Genomic DNA, 19,962 nt, shown 5'->3' with positions numbered 1-19,962 from the left:
GCCTTGGGGTGTACCTTAGCTGCTTCCCACTCATTTCCATTGCAAAAGATACTAATGAGCGGTCACTGACCGCAGGCAGCTGATCAGCCTGGAATACACAAGGTCAAACAAATGGGTCAGTCACTCAAAAAGGTCTTCAGTGATCAAAGAATGTGAGAAATTCATAAAAACTTTTGGACATCTTTCCTCAAACTATTTGACTAAAATTAGTTTTAAACCTCATATTTGTGCTTTAATCCCTGTATATAACATCCTGATTTGCCTCATCCTAATTGTCTGAAGAGAAGTGAATAATTGTCTACACAAAGAGATACATTGTTAGTAGGTCCTATATTAGCCTTGGTATTAGCTTGTCTATTCTGTTCTCCATGTAAAGTTAGTGAAGTGTATCACCGAAGTACACTGCATGCACCTCCTTAAAAATGTAATGTAGCGCACTGTAAGGAGGATATTATTTTATCCTACATCCCTTGATATGTCTGGTGTCTCACAAAGGATGACTATGCATGTTTTCCCTCTCACTGACAGCTTTGCATCATCAGCCAAGCCATTTCTAATATCACAAAGAGGAAGTGAAGGAGGACAGACGCAGTACTTTGGTAGAAAGGGTTACACTGTTATTTGCAATATAAACACAGCCATTAATGCTGAATAATTCCTTGGCTGGTGGAGAAGATGGGTTTAGAGCAAAACATTCTATGGTTTTTAATATTTGAATATGCTATTAGCCCACTGAAACACCATGAAGTGGTTCAAGTGATAAATTAAAGTTTTTACTCTGATTTATTTTCCTGGTTTCTTTTTAGATTTCATGACACAGACCCGCCTTTAACGCTGAAGGAAATGAGTGTGTCTGAGTGGCCCCATGCTGGCAGCCTGTGTCTTTAAGGAGCCATGTAAAGAGGGCGTGTTCAAACACACTACCGAGGCAGCAGCAGTCATTCTACCGAGTTATTGCGCTTCAGAGCAGCAGCGCTGGTTCTGAGGATGCGGTGACAACATCAGTAACAATTCTATAAAAAAAGAGAAATCTGTCTGTCTAACAGAGTTATTTAAATTTCCCGAGAGTTTGATCTGAGCGCTTTTTTTACGTCTCTGTTGTTTGATGAATGCGCCCCCATTGTCAACCTGCTGGGGGCCTAACAGTGAAGCAGCACCGGCTTTATGAATGGGGATGCTCGGTAAGTGCGTGGTCTTCAATGTTTGTACTTGCACTTAAACTTCACCACGTAAAATGTTCTTTTGTATTTGTTGATACAGAATAAATATGTATTTAACAAAGCTGCTTTATTTAGCGATTCAGTAGAGCGCACGGCAGCTGACGCTTTTGTGGTCAGCTACTTATTGTTCTCCTGCCATTGACCCACCCAGAATCACAGCTTTATTGTAATGCGAGTGAATGACTAGACTGATGAATGCAAGAGTGCTGTCAAATGGACACTTAGGAAGACGTATTTTTAGTCCGTAAAGCATTTATATGTGGTGTCGCAAGAATCGAGCTTATTTGTCTGCAGCCCCTAAGCAATAGGCTAATATACATGTCATCATCATATTCTCTTGTTTGGGAATGCTTTGTAGTTAGACTTGATGCATTAATTTCTTATTGTTTACTTATTACCTTTTACTAAAGGAAAACTTTCACAGGCCTCATATGAGAACAGATGTTGAGCAACATTAGGCCCAAAATGTGTTAGATGACATTTTGCTTTGCAGTGCGTATTGAGTTAATGTAATGTACACATGCAGGTTTTTCTCAAAACATTCTCTCTACTCAAACTTAGACTGGATCTTGGCTTTTACAAGACCTGATGACTAAAACTAAAATCACACTTTCTGCCCTATCATGCAGAGCACGTCTGTCCTGTTTGTCCAGTTCATTACCCACATATCCCAGAGCATGTTTACTTGGCAGTGCTGTTCAGTTTGCCTGGCAAGGGTGTCATGATGGCATCTGATGAGCTCATTGACTGGGATAATAAGGTGATAGGCCTTAGGTATGTAGGCCATCACCACATGACCTCCATACTGATAAGAACTGCTCAGCATTTGTTTGAGGAGATAATGTTTTTGAGGCTTCTGCTTGTGAGGCAAATTGGGTGGATTTCTTAGTTTTTGCAGGGTTGAATGTGACATTTGACCTGTCTCATCCAAAATCTGCAGAGGGCTTTGCGAAATGTCGAATTGTTCTGCCTGGACGCTGTGATGGATTTAGGTTGATGACCTAGCAAACAAGCAAGCCCCATTGCCAAGATGTATGTGTCACAGGCTTAGCCTGTTTACTTTTCCCCCCAGAAGTGCCCCTGAAAATGCCTTCAGAACAGGCGACACATTTCTCAACCAGCCTGCACAGGTTCTGCTCCCATTACTTTCCTCTGTTTCTTAAATTACAAAGCATCTAATTGCCTGCAGGAGACATGTTTAGTGCCTGAAGGTGAAAGTTATCCTTCCGCCGTGTGGTACTGGACACTGTGCCAACCACTCTGTTATTGGACACAGCACAGTGTAGACCGCATTTGCTGGCTCACAGCCCAGGAAACACAACCTGCTCAGAATTTAGTTTCAAAAGTTAGCAAGTTTATACGCCTCACTTTCATTTCGGAGATAATCAGTATTTTGAAATCCTTCTGCGGTGGTGTTGAAGTGCAACTTTAGTGTATTATTTGTGGTCAGTGAGGGTATGGTCCTGCACCCATGTTTGAACATGTCTGCAGTTTGTGTGCTCATTTGTGGCAATGTGTGTGTCCTGTCCAGCCCCTTCACATTCCAGGAAATACCAATATAAACAAAAAAAGTTTTTTTTTCTGGAAAGCCTCTGTGGATGGTGATAGTAAACTGCTGAATTATTATGGAGGATGTGGCTGTTCTTATGAAGGATGTGTAGCATAAGTAACATGTTGGGTAGTTCTCATTGCTCTGAGTTACTACCACAGGCCTGCAAATGTTACATAAATCCCCATGCAGCTCAGTCGAAAATGTACTAGTTGTTAAAAACTTTCATTTTCTCAGTACACAATTTATGGTTTGCTAGTTTGACTTGTGACATAAAGCAACAGTTCCTTAGTACGCTGCCACCTAACTTTTTTTATAACCTTGTTGTCCAAACATCAAATTCTAAGGGCGTCTCATATTTCAGTGTGTGAATGCTGTGTTTGTTCCTGTGTCTTTTGTTTGGTGGCATTGTTTTCTGGTCTGATCTAGCATGCTTTGCATTGGGATTCGGTAGGCTGGGGTTGGTACTATAAGCTGGAGGAAATGTTTATTGTTTCCTGCCGTCCTGTTTCCTTGTTGTAAATATTGGATGTAGATGATATCAGAGTAGCAGGCGACAATGACACTGCACAAATGTTATAATGGCTGACCAGAAGACATTTGTTGACAATAAAGTCAATTTTTGACTCTCCGTAAACCCTTCTTGGCTATTTGGTTTGTATTAATCCAATAATTGGATATTACATTCTGAGAGAGAATCCGTGCACAGTGCACTTATTATCCACTCAAGAGTGAGACTTTGGCAATGCGCAAGTCGAGTGGTTTCTTGTGTTTTCTAAAAAATAACACCTTTGGCAAAAAGAGCCCTCCACTGTTTGATAGCAGCTTATTTGGCTTTCCTCCAGCATGTGCATTTTGTTGCTTTTCGGCTGTTCTGACCCCTATAATTATGACACTCTTGCACTTTAAAGTAAGATTCTCTGGATCCCATAATTTCCCTGCATTCTTTCCATTGAGGAGCACAGGTTTCCACTTGAGTGTTTCAAAATGTAACCTCACTCCTTTTTTGCAGCTCTTAACAGACACCTGGTCGTTCTGTCCTCCTGGGTGACAATACGGACACCTGGGCCCGAGGCCAGGGCTACCGTCAGCTGGAACACATCCATACTACTATGGTTTCATTTTTAAACAGCGTTTTGAAATAACTGGACTGGACATGCGTGTGCATTCACATTGACCGTGGCAGTCCTCAACCGGTCTGGTGAAAACTCAGGTCTTTACATTCATTTTCAATGTGGGGAGTGCATTTAGGCTGTGGCAGTGGGGGCCGCAGTGGGGAAGCCAAAAAAAAGCAGCGGCCTGAGGCAAAAAGTTGAGACCGATTCAACTTTTGGAGAAACGCAACCCCACATCACTGCAGTGGCCAATCATGTAACTGGAGATTAGACTTGTCAGTCGGTTTTGAGGCGGTATGAGAGTCCCGTACAGGAAACATCACTGTCTCTATCGCTGCCACAAGAACGTTTTAAACCAATATGAGAGTTAGGGCTATTCGATTATGGAAATAAATATAATCACGGTTATTTCGGTCAATATTGAAATCACGATAATTTAACACGATTACTCGTTGACTTCTGGAAAGATGTTGCAATTATTGAACTTCAAAAAACTGTGGAAAAACTTAAATCAACAGTAAAAAACGCATAACTGTGAAATTTGCCTTAATACTTTAACTATTTAAACTTCATTCAGAACACAAGAGAAAATAAGAGTTTACTTGCAAAACGTAATGAGCTAAATAATTGTTTTTTTTCGATGATTCTGTTTTTGTGATCATTGGGAGCCGAAATCATAATCACGATTACATTTCGATTAATTGCACAGCCCTAATGAGGGTAAAAAATGAAACACCAGCACTTAACTGCCCAGGAGTTTGTGTTTCCTGCAACAAGCTCCAGCACAAAGCACAGTCACTCTGTCTCTTTTCTTTCTCTATTTCTCCGTGAAACAAAGCTGCCTTCAAGTGCACTCAGAAATGCTCGGTCTACAAACGATCTGATGGAAAACGATAATTGTGAAATATAAAGTCTACTTGTGCTACATTGGGGGCTTAAAGAACACAACAGGACATCGCACACATTTAAGTGACCCTCCATTTTAGGGGCTTGGAAACGACAGAGTAGTGCAGATGTGAGGCGTAAACGCATTGAAGTAAAAGATTTGCGTTTTTAAAAAATGTATTAGTGTGGGCGTAGCATCAGCTATCTGCTGTGAAGAAGATCCGGTTGTGTTCATTTTCTAAAATTAATAAATGTCCCTTAACCTGCGGCGCCCCATGCACTAATACATGTTACATTTAGTTGTTGAGCACACAGTTCCATAACTGGCCTATGGCCTTGTAGGTTATTATAACTCTGTTGATGGAGATATGAGCTGTGTTTGTTTGGTTAGCCCATCAGTAATACAGTATGATGGAGGACGTGGAGGCCATGTTTACATTACCAGTGGTCAGGAAGGGCAGACTGAGTAGATTTCCGGAGAGATGGGAGGGTTTACTGCCTTATTTTCTCCCTGCCCTTCCTGTAGATGTACCCCTTAACACGCTAACACGTTTCTCCGTAAACCGCTTCCATCATGTGTGGCTGTGCCTTTGTAATCTTTTAAGAAGCAGTGTTCTAATTGCTGTGTTGAGGTTACTGGCATCTGTCACTTATATCAGTGGTAATTTGTCAGATTCTTACAATTCTGTTTGCTTACAGAATGCTGAGTGCTGAGATGTCATTTGTAGAGACAGGGGCAGTTAATAATGACCTAGATCTGTTCGGTGACCTGGCAGTTTCAGCTGGAGGAGAATGAAAAAGCTGGGAAGGTTTTTAGCCATGTCTCATTACCGAAAACATTAAAAAAATAATGCTAAGTGGTTATTTCTGGCGTGATCTTGTGTTGATATCGCCAATGTCAACCTCCTCTCTGCTCATTCTCTCTGATTATGTTGAGATATACTCAAAATGCTGGAGTGGTGCCAATATCTGCCCCAGTCCATTTGTATTTAGATGCCATACATACACAGATGACGTTGATGTCGAGCCATGCTGACTGCTATTTCATTCGCATTTTTGTAACTTTTATTCCGATCAAAGACGATAGCACAGAGCGGAAATAGACAGTATTGTTGGTGTATAAAAAGGCATTGTAGATCTGTGAAAATGATGAGTATCAGTCTTGTATCCCACGCAACACTTTTCATTCTTGAAGTGGAGTTGGCATTCTTGTCTGCCATTCGCTGCTGTCTGTAATAAAAGCTGTCAGTTTCACCAAAGTGTTATATATATATATATATATATATATATATATATATGAGTGTCTTGTCTGGAGGCTGTGTTGACTGTAAATGTAAAAGAGACGAGTCATCTCTCGGGTATCAGAGGTCAGCTGGTACACGTCGAGATGTCTTGCTGAGGCCTGTTCTCTGCCAGGAACCCTTTCATTGGCTGTCGGGGCTCTTTTGAAAGTATCTCTGCTCTGTCCTGGTCATCATCTGTCCATCACTTTACCTCCTTCTCTCTAGCTTTTCTGAACTGCTCATCTAACTAATACAGACTTTTATAGTTGGTCTACTGATAATGCAGCTACAGCTCCGCACTGATTATTTTAACAGCCTGTTTAGTGTCATTCCGAGTTGCTTACCTCAAAATTTCCACTCATCTAAGGATAGCTACAGATTTAGTACTCATTGATATTGAATGCCAATTCAAAAACCTACAGGCACTTTTATCAGCAGGGAAGCTCTATACATTGATTGCATGCAATAGCTTAACAGATGCCTCACACCAGCTTGCCAGGTATGAGTGGGGATAGCAGAAACACTGGTATGTGAGTTTTTTTTGCGGTCTGTGTTTGAGAAATACACACACGCAGGCTTTTTATCTTCTCCTTCCTGTCCTCAGAGGCATCATTCACCATTTGTGGAGGGACTATATTGAGGTGTTTAATTCATCTCCTTATGATTAAGGACATATGTCATTTTGGACTTACTGATTTGATTATATTTATAACTAAGGCTGCAACTAATAATTATTTTCATTATTAAATTGTCTGTTATTTTCTCACTAATTGATGAGTTGTTTTGTCTATAAAATGCCAGAAAATAATGAAAAATGCCCATCACAGTTGCCCAGATCCCAAAGTGACGCCTTCAACTGTCTTGTTTTTTTCATCATTTCTTCAATCAACACTTCAAAATATTCTCTTTAAAAAATGTGAATCCTCACATTGGACGAACTGTAACAACCATGTTTGCCATTTGCTGGGTGGTGGGGCAGGAGTACACTCATGATACCCTGTAGGTCACCAACTTGATCTGAAACAAAACGCCACAACCAAACGGGGTGCCTCGTAGAGTGCCCTAAAATGGACCATTTTAAGCAACTGCTAAATCTGGCTTTTATGCAAGTTTTACATTAGAGCTGTGTGTTTTCTCTCATTGCTGTGTTTATCTCAGAGGGCAGCATCGGCTTGATGTCTGTTGTTCCATGTCTAGCTGAGTTGTAGGCAGATACCTATCTTCTAGAGGCCATTTGTCTGCTTAATTACTGGAACATGTGTGTGCTAGCCTATTACTGAACAATACCTATTGCTTGTGTTGCACTTAAACATATGGTAATGAATGAGAGTTTTCGCTAACAAATGGGATGTTTGCAAATGGTATGATCATCAGAGTGATTTTACAGGCAGAGCAGTTTGAGATGTCAGAAGGACGGAGGAAATCAGCACTGTCCCTGGTTTTCCACATAGATCTAGGTACATGTGGCCTCCCACCCCCCTAATGCCTTTTCACCCTCAGGTCATGTGTTTGTCCATCCAGGTCAGTGACTTCAAATGAGGCAGACAGAATGCCACTGCAGCAGTCACCCTCTACCAGACAGTGGAATACACACTGGACGAGTTAAGCACAACGGAGATGCATCAATACTCAATTAGGGAAAGTGTGTGTGTGTGTGTGTGTGTGTGTGTGTGTGTGTGTGTGTGTGTGTGTGTGTGTGTGTGTGTGTGTGTGTGTGTGTGTGTGTGTGTGTGTGTGTGTGTGTGTGTGTGTGTGTGTGTGTGTGTTTTACTTCCTGTGATGTAGCGTCTCTCTAAAGTGTTTATGAATTACTGCAGCATTTCCTTTGAGATCCAAAATTCTCCCTAGTGAATATACACAGGTTACCGTCTGATTTAGTGCTCCCTTTTTTCTTCCATTTCGTTAAAAGAAACCATTTCTATTTACCTCCTTACTATGTTATTTCTGTCCTTTTTCCTCGGAAGTAGTGGCTGTGTATTTTCCTTAGACCCAGTATGCTAGGTATTTATACTGATAATTGTGTTATGTGATCTGTAAACAGAGCTAGCATTACATTTCCCATGACATAAATACATTTGGGGGAATTGGGTTGGAATATCCTTTACCCAAACAGATGTGAAAAGATGAGAGAGAAGTGAAGCAGCACTGGCGACGGTTTGGAAACGTTCCCAGTGTGTTCAAGTTTATCACAGTGTGTATGCATGCATGCACTGCTGCTTTTTACTCGGCAGTTGAGGAATACCACATCAAGACTGGTCAGTCATCTTCAGAACCCTATGTCATTCAAAGGGCTCAAGGCCTGTAGGTCAGTGTGGAGTATGTGTAAACGGTTTCCGATTTTGCTGTCAAAATGAAAAGATGCGGATGTGCCTCATTTGCTCGTCCTGTCCTACATTCTGTGTCTCCAGTCAGTTTATTGTTGCAGCTAGCCAGACCCTGAGTGTTGTGAAAGTCTGTTTATAAAGTCCATCCCCCTGTGACCCCGTAGTTCCCATGCTAACTGCTGCCTTCTCAGGCCCTTTTCCACTTTTTTCATTCACGTGTACACCCACACGTGCATGTACGCATACGCATACTTATACAAAGCTATATTTATAGCAGGGCTGTGAATCAGTTTTGAAGTAACTGCTAAAGGCCTGTTCTGGATCCTGGTTAGATTCAGATGATGAACAATCTGCCTGGTGGTCTGTAACACATTTCTGCACCCATGTCCCTGCAATGGGCACTGTTGAGCTTTTCAGCTTGATCCTAGCCTGGGGGGTGAGTTGGAGGAGTGGGAGGCGCCTTCCTTGTTTCATCCGCTGGTTGTTTTCCTTGCCTGTTTATGCCACCCAGAAGCTAACTAGTCAGAAAAAAAACTTTGTTTTTTGGCTGGGTGTGAATTATTTCCCTCTCATTATTTCCCCAAAAAAACAAATCATGCATGCAGCTTCAAAAATAAACATGTTTCTGCTGTCCTTGTTTGTGTGTTTTGGCACCAAACCATTTGGAGTTCATGGAAAGTTTTCACATTGCTAAGTAAAAAATGCTGCAATCCTACATGTATATGTTTCTCTGTAGATACCTCCATTTCCTTGTCTACAGCACTGGAACATCTGTATATTTTAATAAATTACCCTTTTTAACAATAAAAATACACACAACATGGATGGATTAAATGAGTGAAAAATAGCAGACATCACATTAAAAGGATGTCTTGTATGAGCTCTTGGTTGACACAGAAGGCGGCCATGTGTTGCATGCTTGTATGAAGCCTGAAGCCTTCCGCAGCCCCTGACAGGAAACACTGTTGCTTGCTTACAGGAGGTTGTTTCCATGGAAACCAAAACAGGTGAGGGCATTAACAGGAAGAAGAGTAGAGGCTCAGCTGGCAAAGACGGGGGGTTGAGACAGAAGAACGAGGTCAACGCACTAAAAAGCCTGCCACACAAACAGCCGAAATCTCCCAACGGCACGTCTACCAAAAACAACTCTGACTTAAATATCTTTTGAAGGCTTGCCTGTAAGAAATCCAAAGTCAAGGTTAGGTCACTGTTTTAATCTCCCTGTGTTAGCGTGGGCAAACAGAGGAAGAGGCACTATGTGCAAGCCAGAGGTGCACACTGCAGACGGCAAGGTAAGCGTTTTCTTCAGGTCTGCTTATGTGTAACCATAGAGACTTTCCACCACAAATCAGAGGTGCGTGTGTTCTGATGTCTGTCTGTAGAAACTGCTTGCACTTCATTTTTGAAGACTGCCACGACAGTGCTCTATTTTATGTGTATTTTATATGCTGGGATGTAACGCTAATGAGCTGCCCCTGTCCTCCAGTGCAGCACCTGCGGAAGCAGCAGTGACTAGCTGTCAGCCTGTGGTGAGGTTTCCTCTGTCTGGGCTGCATGTTTCAATAATGCAGAGACACATTTTCTATCAACTGTCAGTCACAAACCTCTAGGGACATAAACACTGTTGTCTAAGAAGAAGAAGATGATGATGGCCAGGGACCTGTCTCTCATTTCTCATATCCCTTATCACATTTTCATATACATTTGTCAAAACAATGCTTCGGTGACTGTTGAACAGCATAGTCAGTTGAGTGGGGAATTAGTGTTCTGTATAATTGACTTTGTCTGTGACTACAAGATTAGCTTTTGGTCATATACTGATATCCGTGCAGTCAAAGTTGAGCTTTGCCGCAGAAAATCCCTGGCACCCCTCAACTATCCTTCTCCGATTCATATTGGTCTGTGGTTGATGTTTTGCTCTCTATTATAATTCTGCCGTTTTTAAAGCAGAATCCTGTGGTGTTCCCCATGTTGTTGTTTTTTCAGAGGTCATCTCCCAGAGATGTTGGAGTGCTGCTTATCATTATGGAGTTGCATAATTGGTAGCTTCAGCTCTTGTAATTAGTGCATTTGAAATTCTTTGAAATGTTTTTATTTACTTGATGAAATTAAAGAGTCAAATGTGAATGTTCTACCCGATCGACTGTGAATGTTGTGCAGTACATTTATGTAGGTTACCCTTATATTAATTTATCAAAGTAATTAAATACATTTTGTGTAATTTATTCTGTTTTAATTTTTCAGGTTCCCAGGCTGACTGCAGTTGAGAAGTATCAATATTCACTCCAAGATCTCTAACAAGGATTATTAAGATAAGATTTGGAAGCTCTTTGTGCATAACAAAACAGCCACCATGCCAATACTAAAACAGCTAGTGTCTGGCTCCTCCCAGACCAAGCGGCGCTCACGCATGGACCTGACCAGGGAGATGATCAGCGCTCCACTGGGCGACTTCCGCCACACCATGCATGTAGGCCGCAGTGGTGATGCGTTCGGAGACACCTCCTTTCTCAGCACCCGCTCAGGAGAACCTCCCCCTGAGACCAATTTCTTTCCCCGCTCTCCCCGGCCTGGCCTCCTGTCTCGCACTTTCAGGAGCAGCAAACGCTCCCAGTCGGTGACCAGAGTTGACCAGCAGAGCGACAACACCCTGGTGAGTCCTGGTGGGTCACCCACCTATGTGAAGAATGCCATGTCTCTGCCCTTTCTCAATGATGAGGACAGAGGGGACAGTATGGTGGCTAAGAGTTTGTCATCGAGTCCTTTAAAGCAGCACAGTGAGGTGGATGGGAGAGGTGCAGCTTCAGCTGCTCACTTCCTGGAGCTGGAAGAGCGCAGCTTTGGGGAGCTGACTGAGCTTCCGGAGAGCTCCCACCACTACGGAGGTGGCATGAAGCATGCCGAGTCAGTAATGTCTTTTCATGTCGACCTGGGACCCTCCATGCTGGGTGACATCCTGGGGGTGATGGAGAAAGAGGATGACGATCTTGGCTACGAGGAGGGCAAGAGCAGCGAAGGCCGTGCCTCACCACCTCTCAGCACCCACGGTGAGGAAGAAGATAGTATGGAGAGAGAAAAAGATGAGGATGCAGAAGAGGAGATGGAAGAAGAGAAAGAAGCTGCAGATCTCCAGCAGCAGGCCTCAATGCATCCAGCTAGCTCTGTAGATCTGGGGCCTGAGAACGGAGGGCCCTACACCCCAGAGTACACTCCCGAGACTCGGCCCAAACACTTGCAGCATCTTGACAGCTGCTCCATGTCTAGCTCTGGCTCTGCTGCCCTGGATGAGAAACCAAACAGCCAGACGTATGCAGGAGATACAGACAGCGCCACCTTCAGTGCCCCGCCAGAGGAGGAGAGCAACTTCTCCTCTTTCTTGGAGGATGAAGACGATGAGATCCACGTATGAGACTATATGAAGTCTTCTAAAAAAAAAAAAAAGCTCTGGAAGGGGTTTATGTGAAACTAGCAAGTCCTTTGACAATGTGGATTTGCACTTGAACAGGAATAAAGACACTGTTGTCAGTTACTGTGGGGATGGGAGTGTGAAGAAGACGGAGGCCACTTACTTTGTAGGTCTGCAAGAAGACAGTGACTGCTCCTTTTTATGGAAAAGCCCAAACTCCTCCATCTGTCAGAGCCTTACCCTTCGCTGTCTGTCAATCTGTCTCTCCTTTTTGAACACTGAGGGAACTGACATGGAAGAGCAACCACTCTTTGAATATAGAACATTCCAGAAGTAAAAGGGGAGGACGGTTTCGTAAAAGAAACCTTTAGGAAAAGAAAAAACACTTTCCATAACTGAAGCTCAGTTCACACTTTCTCTCCCTTTCCTCTCTTGATGCTTCACATGTGCTCATTTTGGTTCGCCTATCCTCGTCTTGTTGTGCTTTTTCTCACTGGCGTTGCGATATCATGATGGCTGGGCTGTCACCACAGGATCACTGGTGGGTATCTTGTCACAATAAAGGGGGCTGTGTTTGTCACTAGAATGTGAATCCCTTCCTTGCGCCCCTTTTCATCTGAAAATATATTAAAGTGCCATAGATCTGTCAGTTTTCTCCCTTATGTAACTCAGGGTCCCTGCGATGCTGCTTAAAGGCTGCCATTTCCTGCTGTAAAGCAGGACCACAACACCCAAAACCAAAACTCTCTTCTGTTTTTAATTCACTGTGGGCGCCACACAGGCTTAGCCTCAGTGGAAATTAGAGAAAAGCAGCATTGTAAAGCTAATGGAGATACATTGGCCTGCATTAATTATAAAGCACGGTGTTACTGCAGAAAGCCAGAGGTGTAAGTAGTAGTGTGTGGCACGCTGGAGAGGGATTGTAGAGTGTTTGTCTCTTTTTCAATGAACAGATTCTTTTGTTTTGTTCCACGCTAAAGCCATAATGATGATGCTTTTACAGATTTCCGATAACTGACATGAATTGGCTATCTTCCTCTTACTAATGTTATTTCAAGTTGAAACTGAAAAGAGTTTGATAACCACTTCCTTCCTTGTTTTTGTACATCCGAGCAGCTGCAGTGGTGCAACTGAACTGTGTAAAAGATGTTGATCCTCATTAGTCCATGGGCTGCCTTTATGTATAAAACAGTTTCCACTACTAGTTATGAAGATGGCTTTAGGGTATGTATTGTTGAAAATTGGTGCACCAGCAGGCACATTTAAACCAGACACTACTAGTATTTGGTGTTTAATACCTGTTGTTGTTTTTTAATCTTTGAAAAAAAAGTTGCTATGTTTATGTTATGTCTGTTTATAGTGGATGAAAAAGAAAGCCTCAGCCAGCAATAGCATTAAAGCATTAAAAAAAGATTGCTATTTCTGTGCAAGTTGATAGTCATTGCAGCGTGACTGTATCTCTTGCATCATTAAAAGCCGCGGCCAGAAGTATTGGGGCTCAGTTGTGCTGATTGATTTCACTGCCTTAACTGAAACTGACAGATGTGCCAAATCATAATTGTCTAGCCAAATATAATTTTACTTCACTTTTGGGAGAGCCTGTCAAATCTTCCTTCTCTGTATGGGTAATCACTGTTGAATTTAAGACTTAAGTTAGGTAAGGTTAAACAAAATGTAAAGTGTTCTAAGATGTCAATCAAGCAGGAAAAGAATGAATTTGCATAACTGGTTATTTATATTTCCAATCACTCAAACACTACAAAATATATTCAGGTTGTTTCTAGGGTTAACAATTTTGTGCAAATGGGAAGTTGTCTGTGTTGCCCTTTCTGTATATTGATGTATATTATGCCTTACTTCTTTACTGTTACCTTCTTTCTGCATTATCTAAAATAACCTATATTTTTCAATAAAAGAAATCCTGAACATCTTTCCTGCTGCATATTTTATTGCCATGTTGTCTCCTTGCATCAAAAGGTAATGAAGTGGAAGTGCTACTCAATCAGCAGCCTTAACAAAGGAATTCCTTGAGTGCCTTCTGTTTCCTGTCACTATTCTTTGGCTCTCCCAGAAGAGGAAGGAAGGAAGCAATCGAGGCCTAGTTGGATGTGTCTCTTAACTATTGGCTATACAAGCGGAGAATGCTGTGATGACTCATGAGTAAGAGAGTGTGTGCGTGTGAGAGAGAAGAGTCAAAATGTTTAAAAGCTCTCCTTCCTAATACCCTCATGACACAGCTGTATTCTCACTAGAGATCTAGAAGGGGTAAAAGATGGATGGAGGAAGGAAAAGTTTATCGTTATGGAGAGCTGTAGTCATAAACGGTGATGACAGGTAATTCTTCTCGCCCTGCTGATTGGAGGACGGATGGGTCTGGCAGTCACATAAGACCAGGATCCCACTCATCATCACAGGCTCACAACTGTTCTGTCACTTTTGATTTTACAGACCACGCTTTGGCTTTTCACACACTAGTGAACCACTCACGGCTCGGTCAAAGTTCAGTGCACTCCGTTTTCTTTAACACTCGCTGCACACAGTTCAAGGTCTCACCCATATCCTTCCACATTAAAACTGCATGCTGAAAATACTGCTCCATTCTTCTTTGGTGTCCTTTATTTCTCCATTCAATCTTTCATCTCCACTTCGGGGGGTCTTTAATCTCCTTCCACTTTCAGTTTTTCTCAGTCACATTATACCAGCATCCAATCTGCCAGAGGGCTAGAAAAAGTCATTATGCTTACACTTGTGTTAAAAACAGGCCATTTATATTGATTGTTGTGGTCAATACAAACCAGTGGAGCTATTGATCCTACTTTCTCTTTCTGTACAAAGTCATTATTCTTTTTAGACGTTAGATTTTTTTATTTTATTTTTTACTTGGTTCTTTGAGAAGGAAAGACTACATCTTCACTAGTCACCACTTTTGCATTGGTTTTGAATAGTCTTGTTTTGTTTTTCAATAACCCCCTTTAACTTAATTATTTATCATGTGCTGATAGAACAACCGCCAAGTAACAACTCACTTTGTCTTAATGTTGTTATATACTGCCATCTAGTGGTTGTGTGGGGCTCACATCTGGTGATGGGTGTGTCAGTGAAATTGCTGGTTTGACTTCGGGGTTGTAAATCTTTTTTTAATATCTTTCTATCAGCCTGCACCCCAAAACATATTGATCGATGAGTTTTATTTAATTGTATTCATTTTTCCTTGCTACGCCCACATTTTAGTGTCTACAGAAAAACAGTTGGAAAAAAAACTCATCACCAAGACTGTCAAGTGAGATTATTTGCATGATTTGTAGCAAGAGGCAGGATGTGAACACAACTGTTGAAATTGTTCCTCACATTTGAACTTGATACTGCAGACGGCAGATTTGTTCAGGAGGCTCAGCTCACCTCCCTCCTCCATAGAAAGTCATTATAATTTGAGTCTGCCTTGCAGCTGTTTCTCTCTCTCAAACACCAGTTTCTCATCTGCTTCAGAGGCTGTCAAATGTCACTTCCCTTTGGTTTCTAACTCACTTTGAAAATCATATTTTCTTCCTCCAGCCACCAATGGGAGGCGCTCATTGCCTTAAGGTTTATTATGTCTGGACCCACAACCTTTTTCCGCCAAATTCCAGCAGACTTGCAACTCTTCCAGGAGGCCAACGGCTGAAATCTGGAAAGCATTAAACAACCTGCTGGTGGAGGGGACTGGGGAGGGGAAGGTGGGGGAGGCAGATGAAGGAGGGAGAGAGGGGAAGTAAAAAGTGGGGGATGGGGGAGAAAAAAAACAGAATACAAAATTGTTCATATACCGCCCTTTGGCTGGCTCTGCTCCCTTTCCCCTCCCACACACACACACACACACACACACACACACACAAACAGCATGTGAGCTCCCCCAAAAAAATCCAGACCACTCCCCAAGCAGCTACAGCATTTTTCTTTTATGTTTGCAGCAGTATTTTGCTCCTCTTTTTTTAATGGGTCATAAACAAACACTCATTTCTGCTGTGTACTTCTGCACTGAAGAGGATGGGAGGGTGTGTGTGTGTGTGTGTGTGTTAGTGTATGTTTGTGTTAGTGTGTGTGTGTGTGTGTGTGTGTGTGTGTGAATGAGTCTGTGGAGTTTGCTGGCACAGAACTAGAAAGTGATTGCCATGGTCGAAAGCCCCAACTGTGCGTTTGTGGTCAGCCGTGAGAATGAAAATAACTGTCATCCTTTCCCATGCTTTGATACACATATCTCTGACCATATGTATGTAGAGTATCTGGGAGGACGTAGTGTACACCAGTGAGAAGGCCCGCCCTTAAGAACATGTATAGAATCTGAGCTGTGCCAAGTTACGTTTTTAAGCAGTCAAGCAAGATCTTACAAGGAGTAAGATCTGTAGTTACTGTTACATATCGGTGCATACATTGATGTTTTTATTAAAAATTAATCTTGCCCTTCATTCTTTGAAGATAACGTTTGACTGTATTTCAAATGCTATTATCATTGATGACCATCATGTATATTTAGCCATTCATTAAAGACATTTCTGCTTGGCTGTCTTTTTATTGATTAAATCTCAACACTTATTGCCAGAGTAATGTATCTTTGCCTTTTCAAATGCTCTACATCTGCCCTCACTTCAGTCTGCCAAATAACCAAACAAATTGTAAGACAGTCAAACTAACAAATGTTATCATTAGGGAAAAATGTTTTTCCTTTGTGGCCTTAAAGATGGGCTGAGGTATTCCTGTAGGAGTGCAATACACAGCACTAAGGATATTGGTGTTAACAGGAGCAGCGAACATAAACATTCCAGTACCCAGTTTTGACCTATTGACCTGTAAACCCTGGAAGTGCAGGGCGGGCAACAGGAGACCACACACACGTGGTGGGAGGAGGAGCGGGGAGGACGCAAAACGTCTCCGGTGTCCTTGCCTTAAAGAGCTTCAGATGCCTGTGTGCAAGACTGTGAAAACTTAGCCCATCTTCTAAACATCAGTGCAGTCTTCCCCACATAGGGATTATTGCAGATATGTCAGAATGTGGGTATATGGCTTTCTCAGATGGAAAAGTTATTCCAAGGGAAACACAGTTCCTTTCTCTCTTGTTCTCTCCCCAGTTGTTGAGCAACGAGCAGTTTCTTTCATAAATCTGGAGATTGTGTCATAGCCTCTTTGGGCTGGACTCAAAATCGACCGTGTTAAAATGTGTTTTTCCATCTCACAGTTGCAAAATCTTCAATCCAGCTCAGCAGAGTGAAACCATGTATTCACTAAAGTTTTATTGCTCGTTTTGCTATGAATGAACAAACAGCACAAATTCTTTTTTCTATACGTTATTCTTTCAAGGTACAGATTTCAAAATGTACTCATAAAACTTCCACCATGATTTTGCATCGAGCATGAAACACTAAAATCTGAACATGGAGGACTCATTTTTGCCATAAGCACAGAAACAATGATTCATCCCTTCATTTTCCATTCTTTCCTTCTGTCTTTGCGGTGCTCTGCTAACCCTGTCTCACTCCGCTGAAGAGAAGAGCGGTTCCTGCAGTCATGTGCGTCCCCAGGAGGTCTGGCCTGGCCTGCACTCAGCCATGACCACAAAGAATGGGACTGGGGGTTCTGCTGCTCTCTACCCCCTCGAGTCTGCCAGAGGCCGCTTCCCTTCCAAGACCTGTCCACGGCTGGCTGACACTGAAGGAAGGAGAAGTCTCTATATACCCCCTCACATGCTACACTCCACACACCCACACCTTTAGGCTGCTATGAAATGTAAACTTCCACTCAAAAAGTTTCAAGCAATTATTGATCAGATGAAGTACATTTTTAGACATCAAAATGCCTAAATTAAGAGGTAGGTTTCTAATTTGTTCTCCTTTCATCTCTGAATGTAGCTCATTGGTGGGTACAGTCAGTTTATCAGTAAACCCAGGATTGATAAAAAAAGAGGCTCAATATGTTGAACATACAGTGAGGCTACATCCTTGCCAACATAGACTTGGACACATTCCATCAGAGGCTGTATGTCCATACAATGCCCTCCTTGTTTAGTAGAAACTGTGGAGCAAAATATTCTAAAGCTGACCAGGAAGTGAGGGATCACAGAGGGTCATTTCCCATAGGCCAGCTTTAAACTTTGACCTTCCAGTCCTTTTTCAACTTAATCTTCCCTCTCTCCCAACATAATGAGTAATACCAGTGCCACTCATTCACTGCAGGGGCAGAAGGATGTGAAGGACAGTCTCACAGATTGATGCTTGATGATAATCTGGTAATAAGTGGCTCCTTTTGTCCAGCACATTTCATTCATTCAGCGCCTCTTTTCTTCAGCAATCTAAAGTTGTTTTGGTTAGCCTTGCATGTAGAAATTAAATTTCTGAACACCTCTGTTTCCCCAAACTCATTTCACATTCAAATGTATTTTCACATTCTTAAAAGTACTTTAAATTAAAGTCTATGTGAGTAGATATTAGTTTTAAAGTTGTTTTTACACTTATAAGCAAGTGAAAAAAAGGACACCAAGATATGCAATTCAATAGCTATTACTTCACCGCTATATTCTGGGGGAATTCAAATGTTCCTCATTCACTTCTGACTTTATACTTGGTTGGGTGGGATGAGGCGATGAGCTCAGGCCTCTGTGCATTCCTCTGTCAGCGTAATAAAACACAGTGTCCACTTTTCACACGGACTAAACCTCAGTGATTTCATAGTGCACCCGTTAAAATCAGCTCTGGCAGAGCCAATCAGACAGACTTTCCATTACAGTCTATCACCTTCCTGTTTTCATGCAACTTCATACGCAACCTCCACTAGTGGAAACACTGCAGCAGTTTAAAGGCTCATTCACTTCTCTCAAATCTCTATAGCATCCTAAATCAGGGCGTGTCTGGAGATAGAAAACAACAGTAGGGTGAAGAATCCCAGAGCTCCATTTGGAGAGCTGACTTTAAATACTGTACTGGGTGTTGGTCCTCCATTTAACAACTCCGTCATTCAGTTTATGCTCCCCTCCCTCTGGCCATGGTTCCCTCAGAGCTGAGCTGGAGAGAAGAGGGGGAAAAGTCCGGCCGATGCTGGCTCTCTTAGTCGTCCTGCCGGCCAGGCTCTGACTCTCCTCCTCCTGCTCCGAGTTTACACAGCCAATCAGATCAAGAAGACCATAAACAGATGTATTGTGTCTTGCTTTATTTGTCTATTGGGTTGGTTATCTTTATTTTATTTTCTGATTATTTAAAGATTGAATTATGCTGGATTTACACTTTGATACAATAAACCAATTAAGCACTTCATTTTATGAGTTCAAAACAGCAGAGCATACTGACTGAAGAAGAGGATGCTGTGCAGAGTGACATAAGTGAGGGTGATTTGTAAAAACTGAGTTCTAAAAGAAAATTCAGCATGGACAGTATATACAAGCTGCAATAATGTACAAAATATTTACATCTTGCACGTATTAAATTTATCCCGTTTCTGCTCTCTTTTGAATAACAGAAGTCAGAAAAGAAGAATGTACAGCAGTGGTAACCGTTTATACAGTCACCATCCTGCAGGCATGCGTGCTATAGGTGTAAATGTTCACTCAAATACTGGATTAAAACCAGTGTCAAAAACAGCACAGCACAAATATTTGATTTATTATCCTTAACGTTCTCACATTTGCAATGAGACATGTTTTGGTTTCTGGGTGGATTTAGGCTTGAAATTGTATCTATCTACAGTGTTTATATTAAACATAAACACTCAATGTAACGCTTTGCATGTGATGTCGAGGCGTTTCTGGCACTGAGTTTGAAAGACACAGCTGAGCATGAGGCCATCTTTTGGCTTTCCTGTATCAGACAAATGCCTTTTGGCAGTGTACCTAGCATGGTAAATCCTGGTTAAAGCCCTCTCTACCCTTTCCATCTGTAGCTGTTTACTTTGATTGACAGCTCACTGGGATGCTCAAAGAGAGGCAAAGAAAGTTGTCCCAGATTCATATCAAGCAAAGCACTGCCTCATTCACACCACAATCTCCAGAAAAACTTAATGTTGACAGTGAAAACCGCAAGCTGTATGGGAGCGTGTGTGTGTGTGTGTGTGTGTGTGTGTGTGTGTGTGTGTGTGTGTTCAGGAATGCAAAAGTGCTTACGTGGGTGTTTGACCGACTTGGTGAGCAACAGCGAGGTTGGACAAAATGTGAATCATAGCAG

The 19,962-nt window shown here is 42.1% G+C and overlaps 1 protein-coding gene across 2 annotated transcripts; it reads left to right on the top strand.

Moving 5' to 3' along the window:
* The first annotated feature begins 899 nt into the window (after nucleotides 1–899).
* Nucleotides 900–13,713, top strand: cdc42ep4a (CDC42 effector protein (Rho GTPase binding) 4a). 2 transcript variants are annotated; one of them, XM_031312664.2, is made up of 2 exons: nucleotides 900–1,181; nucleotides 10,621–13,713. In XM_031312664.2, exon 2 carries the CDS (start codon nucleotides 10,730–10,732, stop codon nucleotides 11,783–11,785), a length of 1,056 nt encoding a protein of 351 aa, XP_031168524.1. In that variant the 5' UTR covers nucleotides 900–1,181; nucleotides 10,621–10,729; the 3' UTR covers nucleotides 11,786–13,713. The 2 variants fall into 2 exon arrangements, with proteins under 2 accessions (XP_031168524.1, XP_031168527.1); XM_031312667.2 differs by lacking the exon at nucleotides 900–1,181 and adding an exon at nucleotides 9,425–9,668.
* Nucleotides 13,714–19,962: the final 6,249 nt, after the last annotated feature.

This window comes from Sander lucioperca, chromosome 21 (assembly GCF_008315115.2).
Source record: "Sander lucioperca isolate FBNREF2018 chromosome 21, SLUC_FBN_1.2, whole genome shotgun sequence".
In the NCBI taxonomy this organism is placed as follows: Eukaryota; Metazoa; Chordata; class Actinopteri; order Perciformes; family Percidae; genus Sander; species Sander lucioperca.
The sequence above is the reverse complement of the archived record's forward strand: the minus strand, read 5'-3'. Positions and strand labels throughout refer to the sequence as shown.

Excerpts from the sequence above, each read along its gene's own strand:
- cdc42ep4a (XM_031312664.2), top strand. The coding sequence starts at position 10,730 with ATGCCAATACTAAAACAGCTAGTGTCTGGCTCCTCCCAGACCAAGCGG.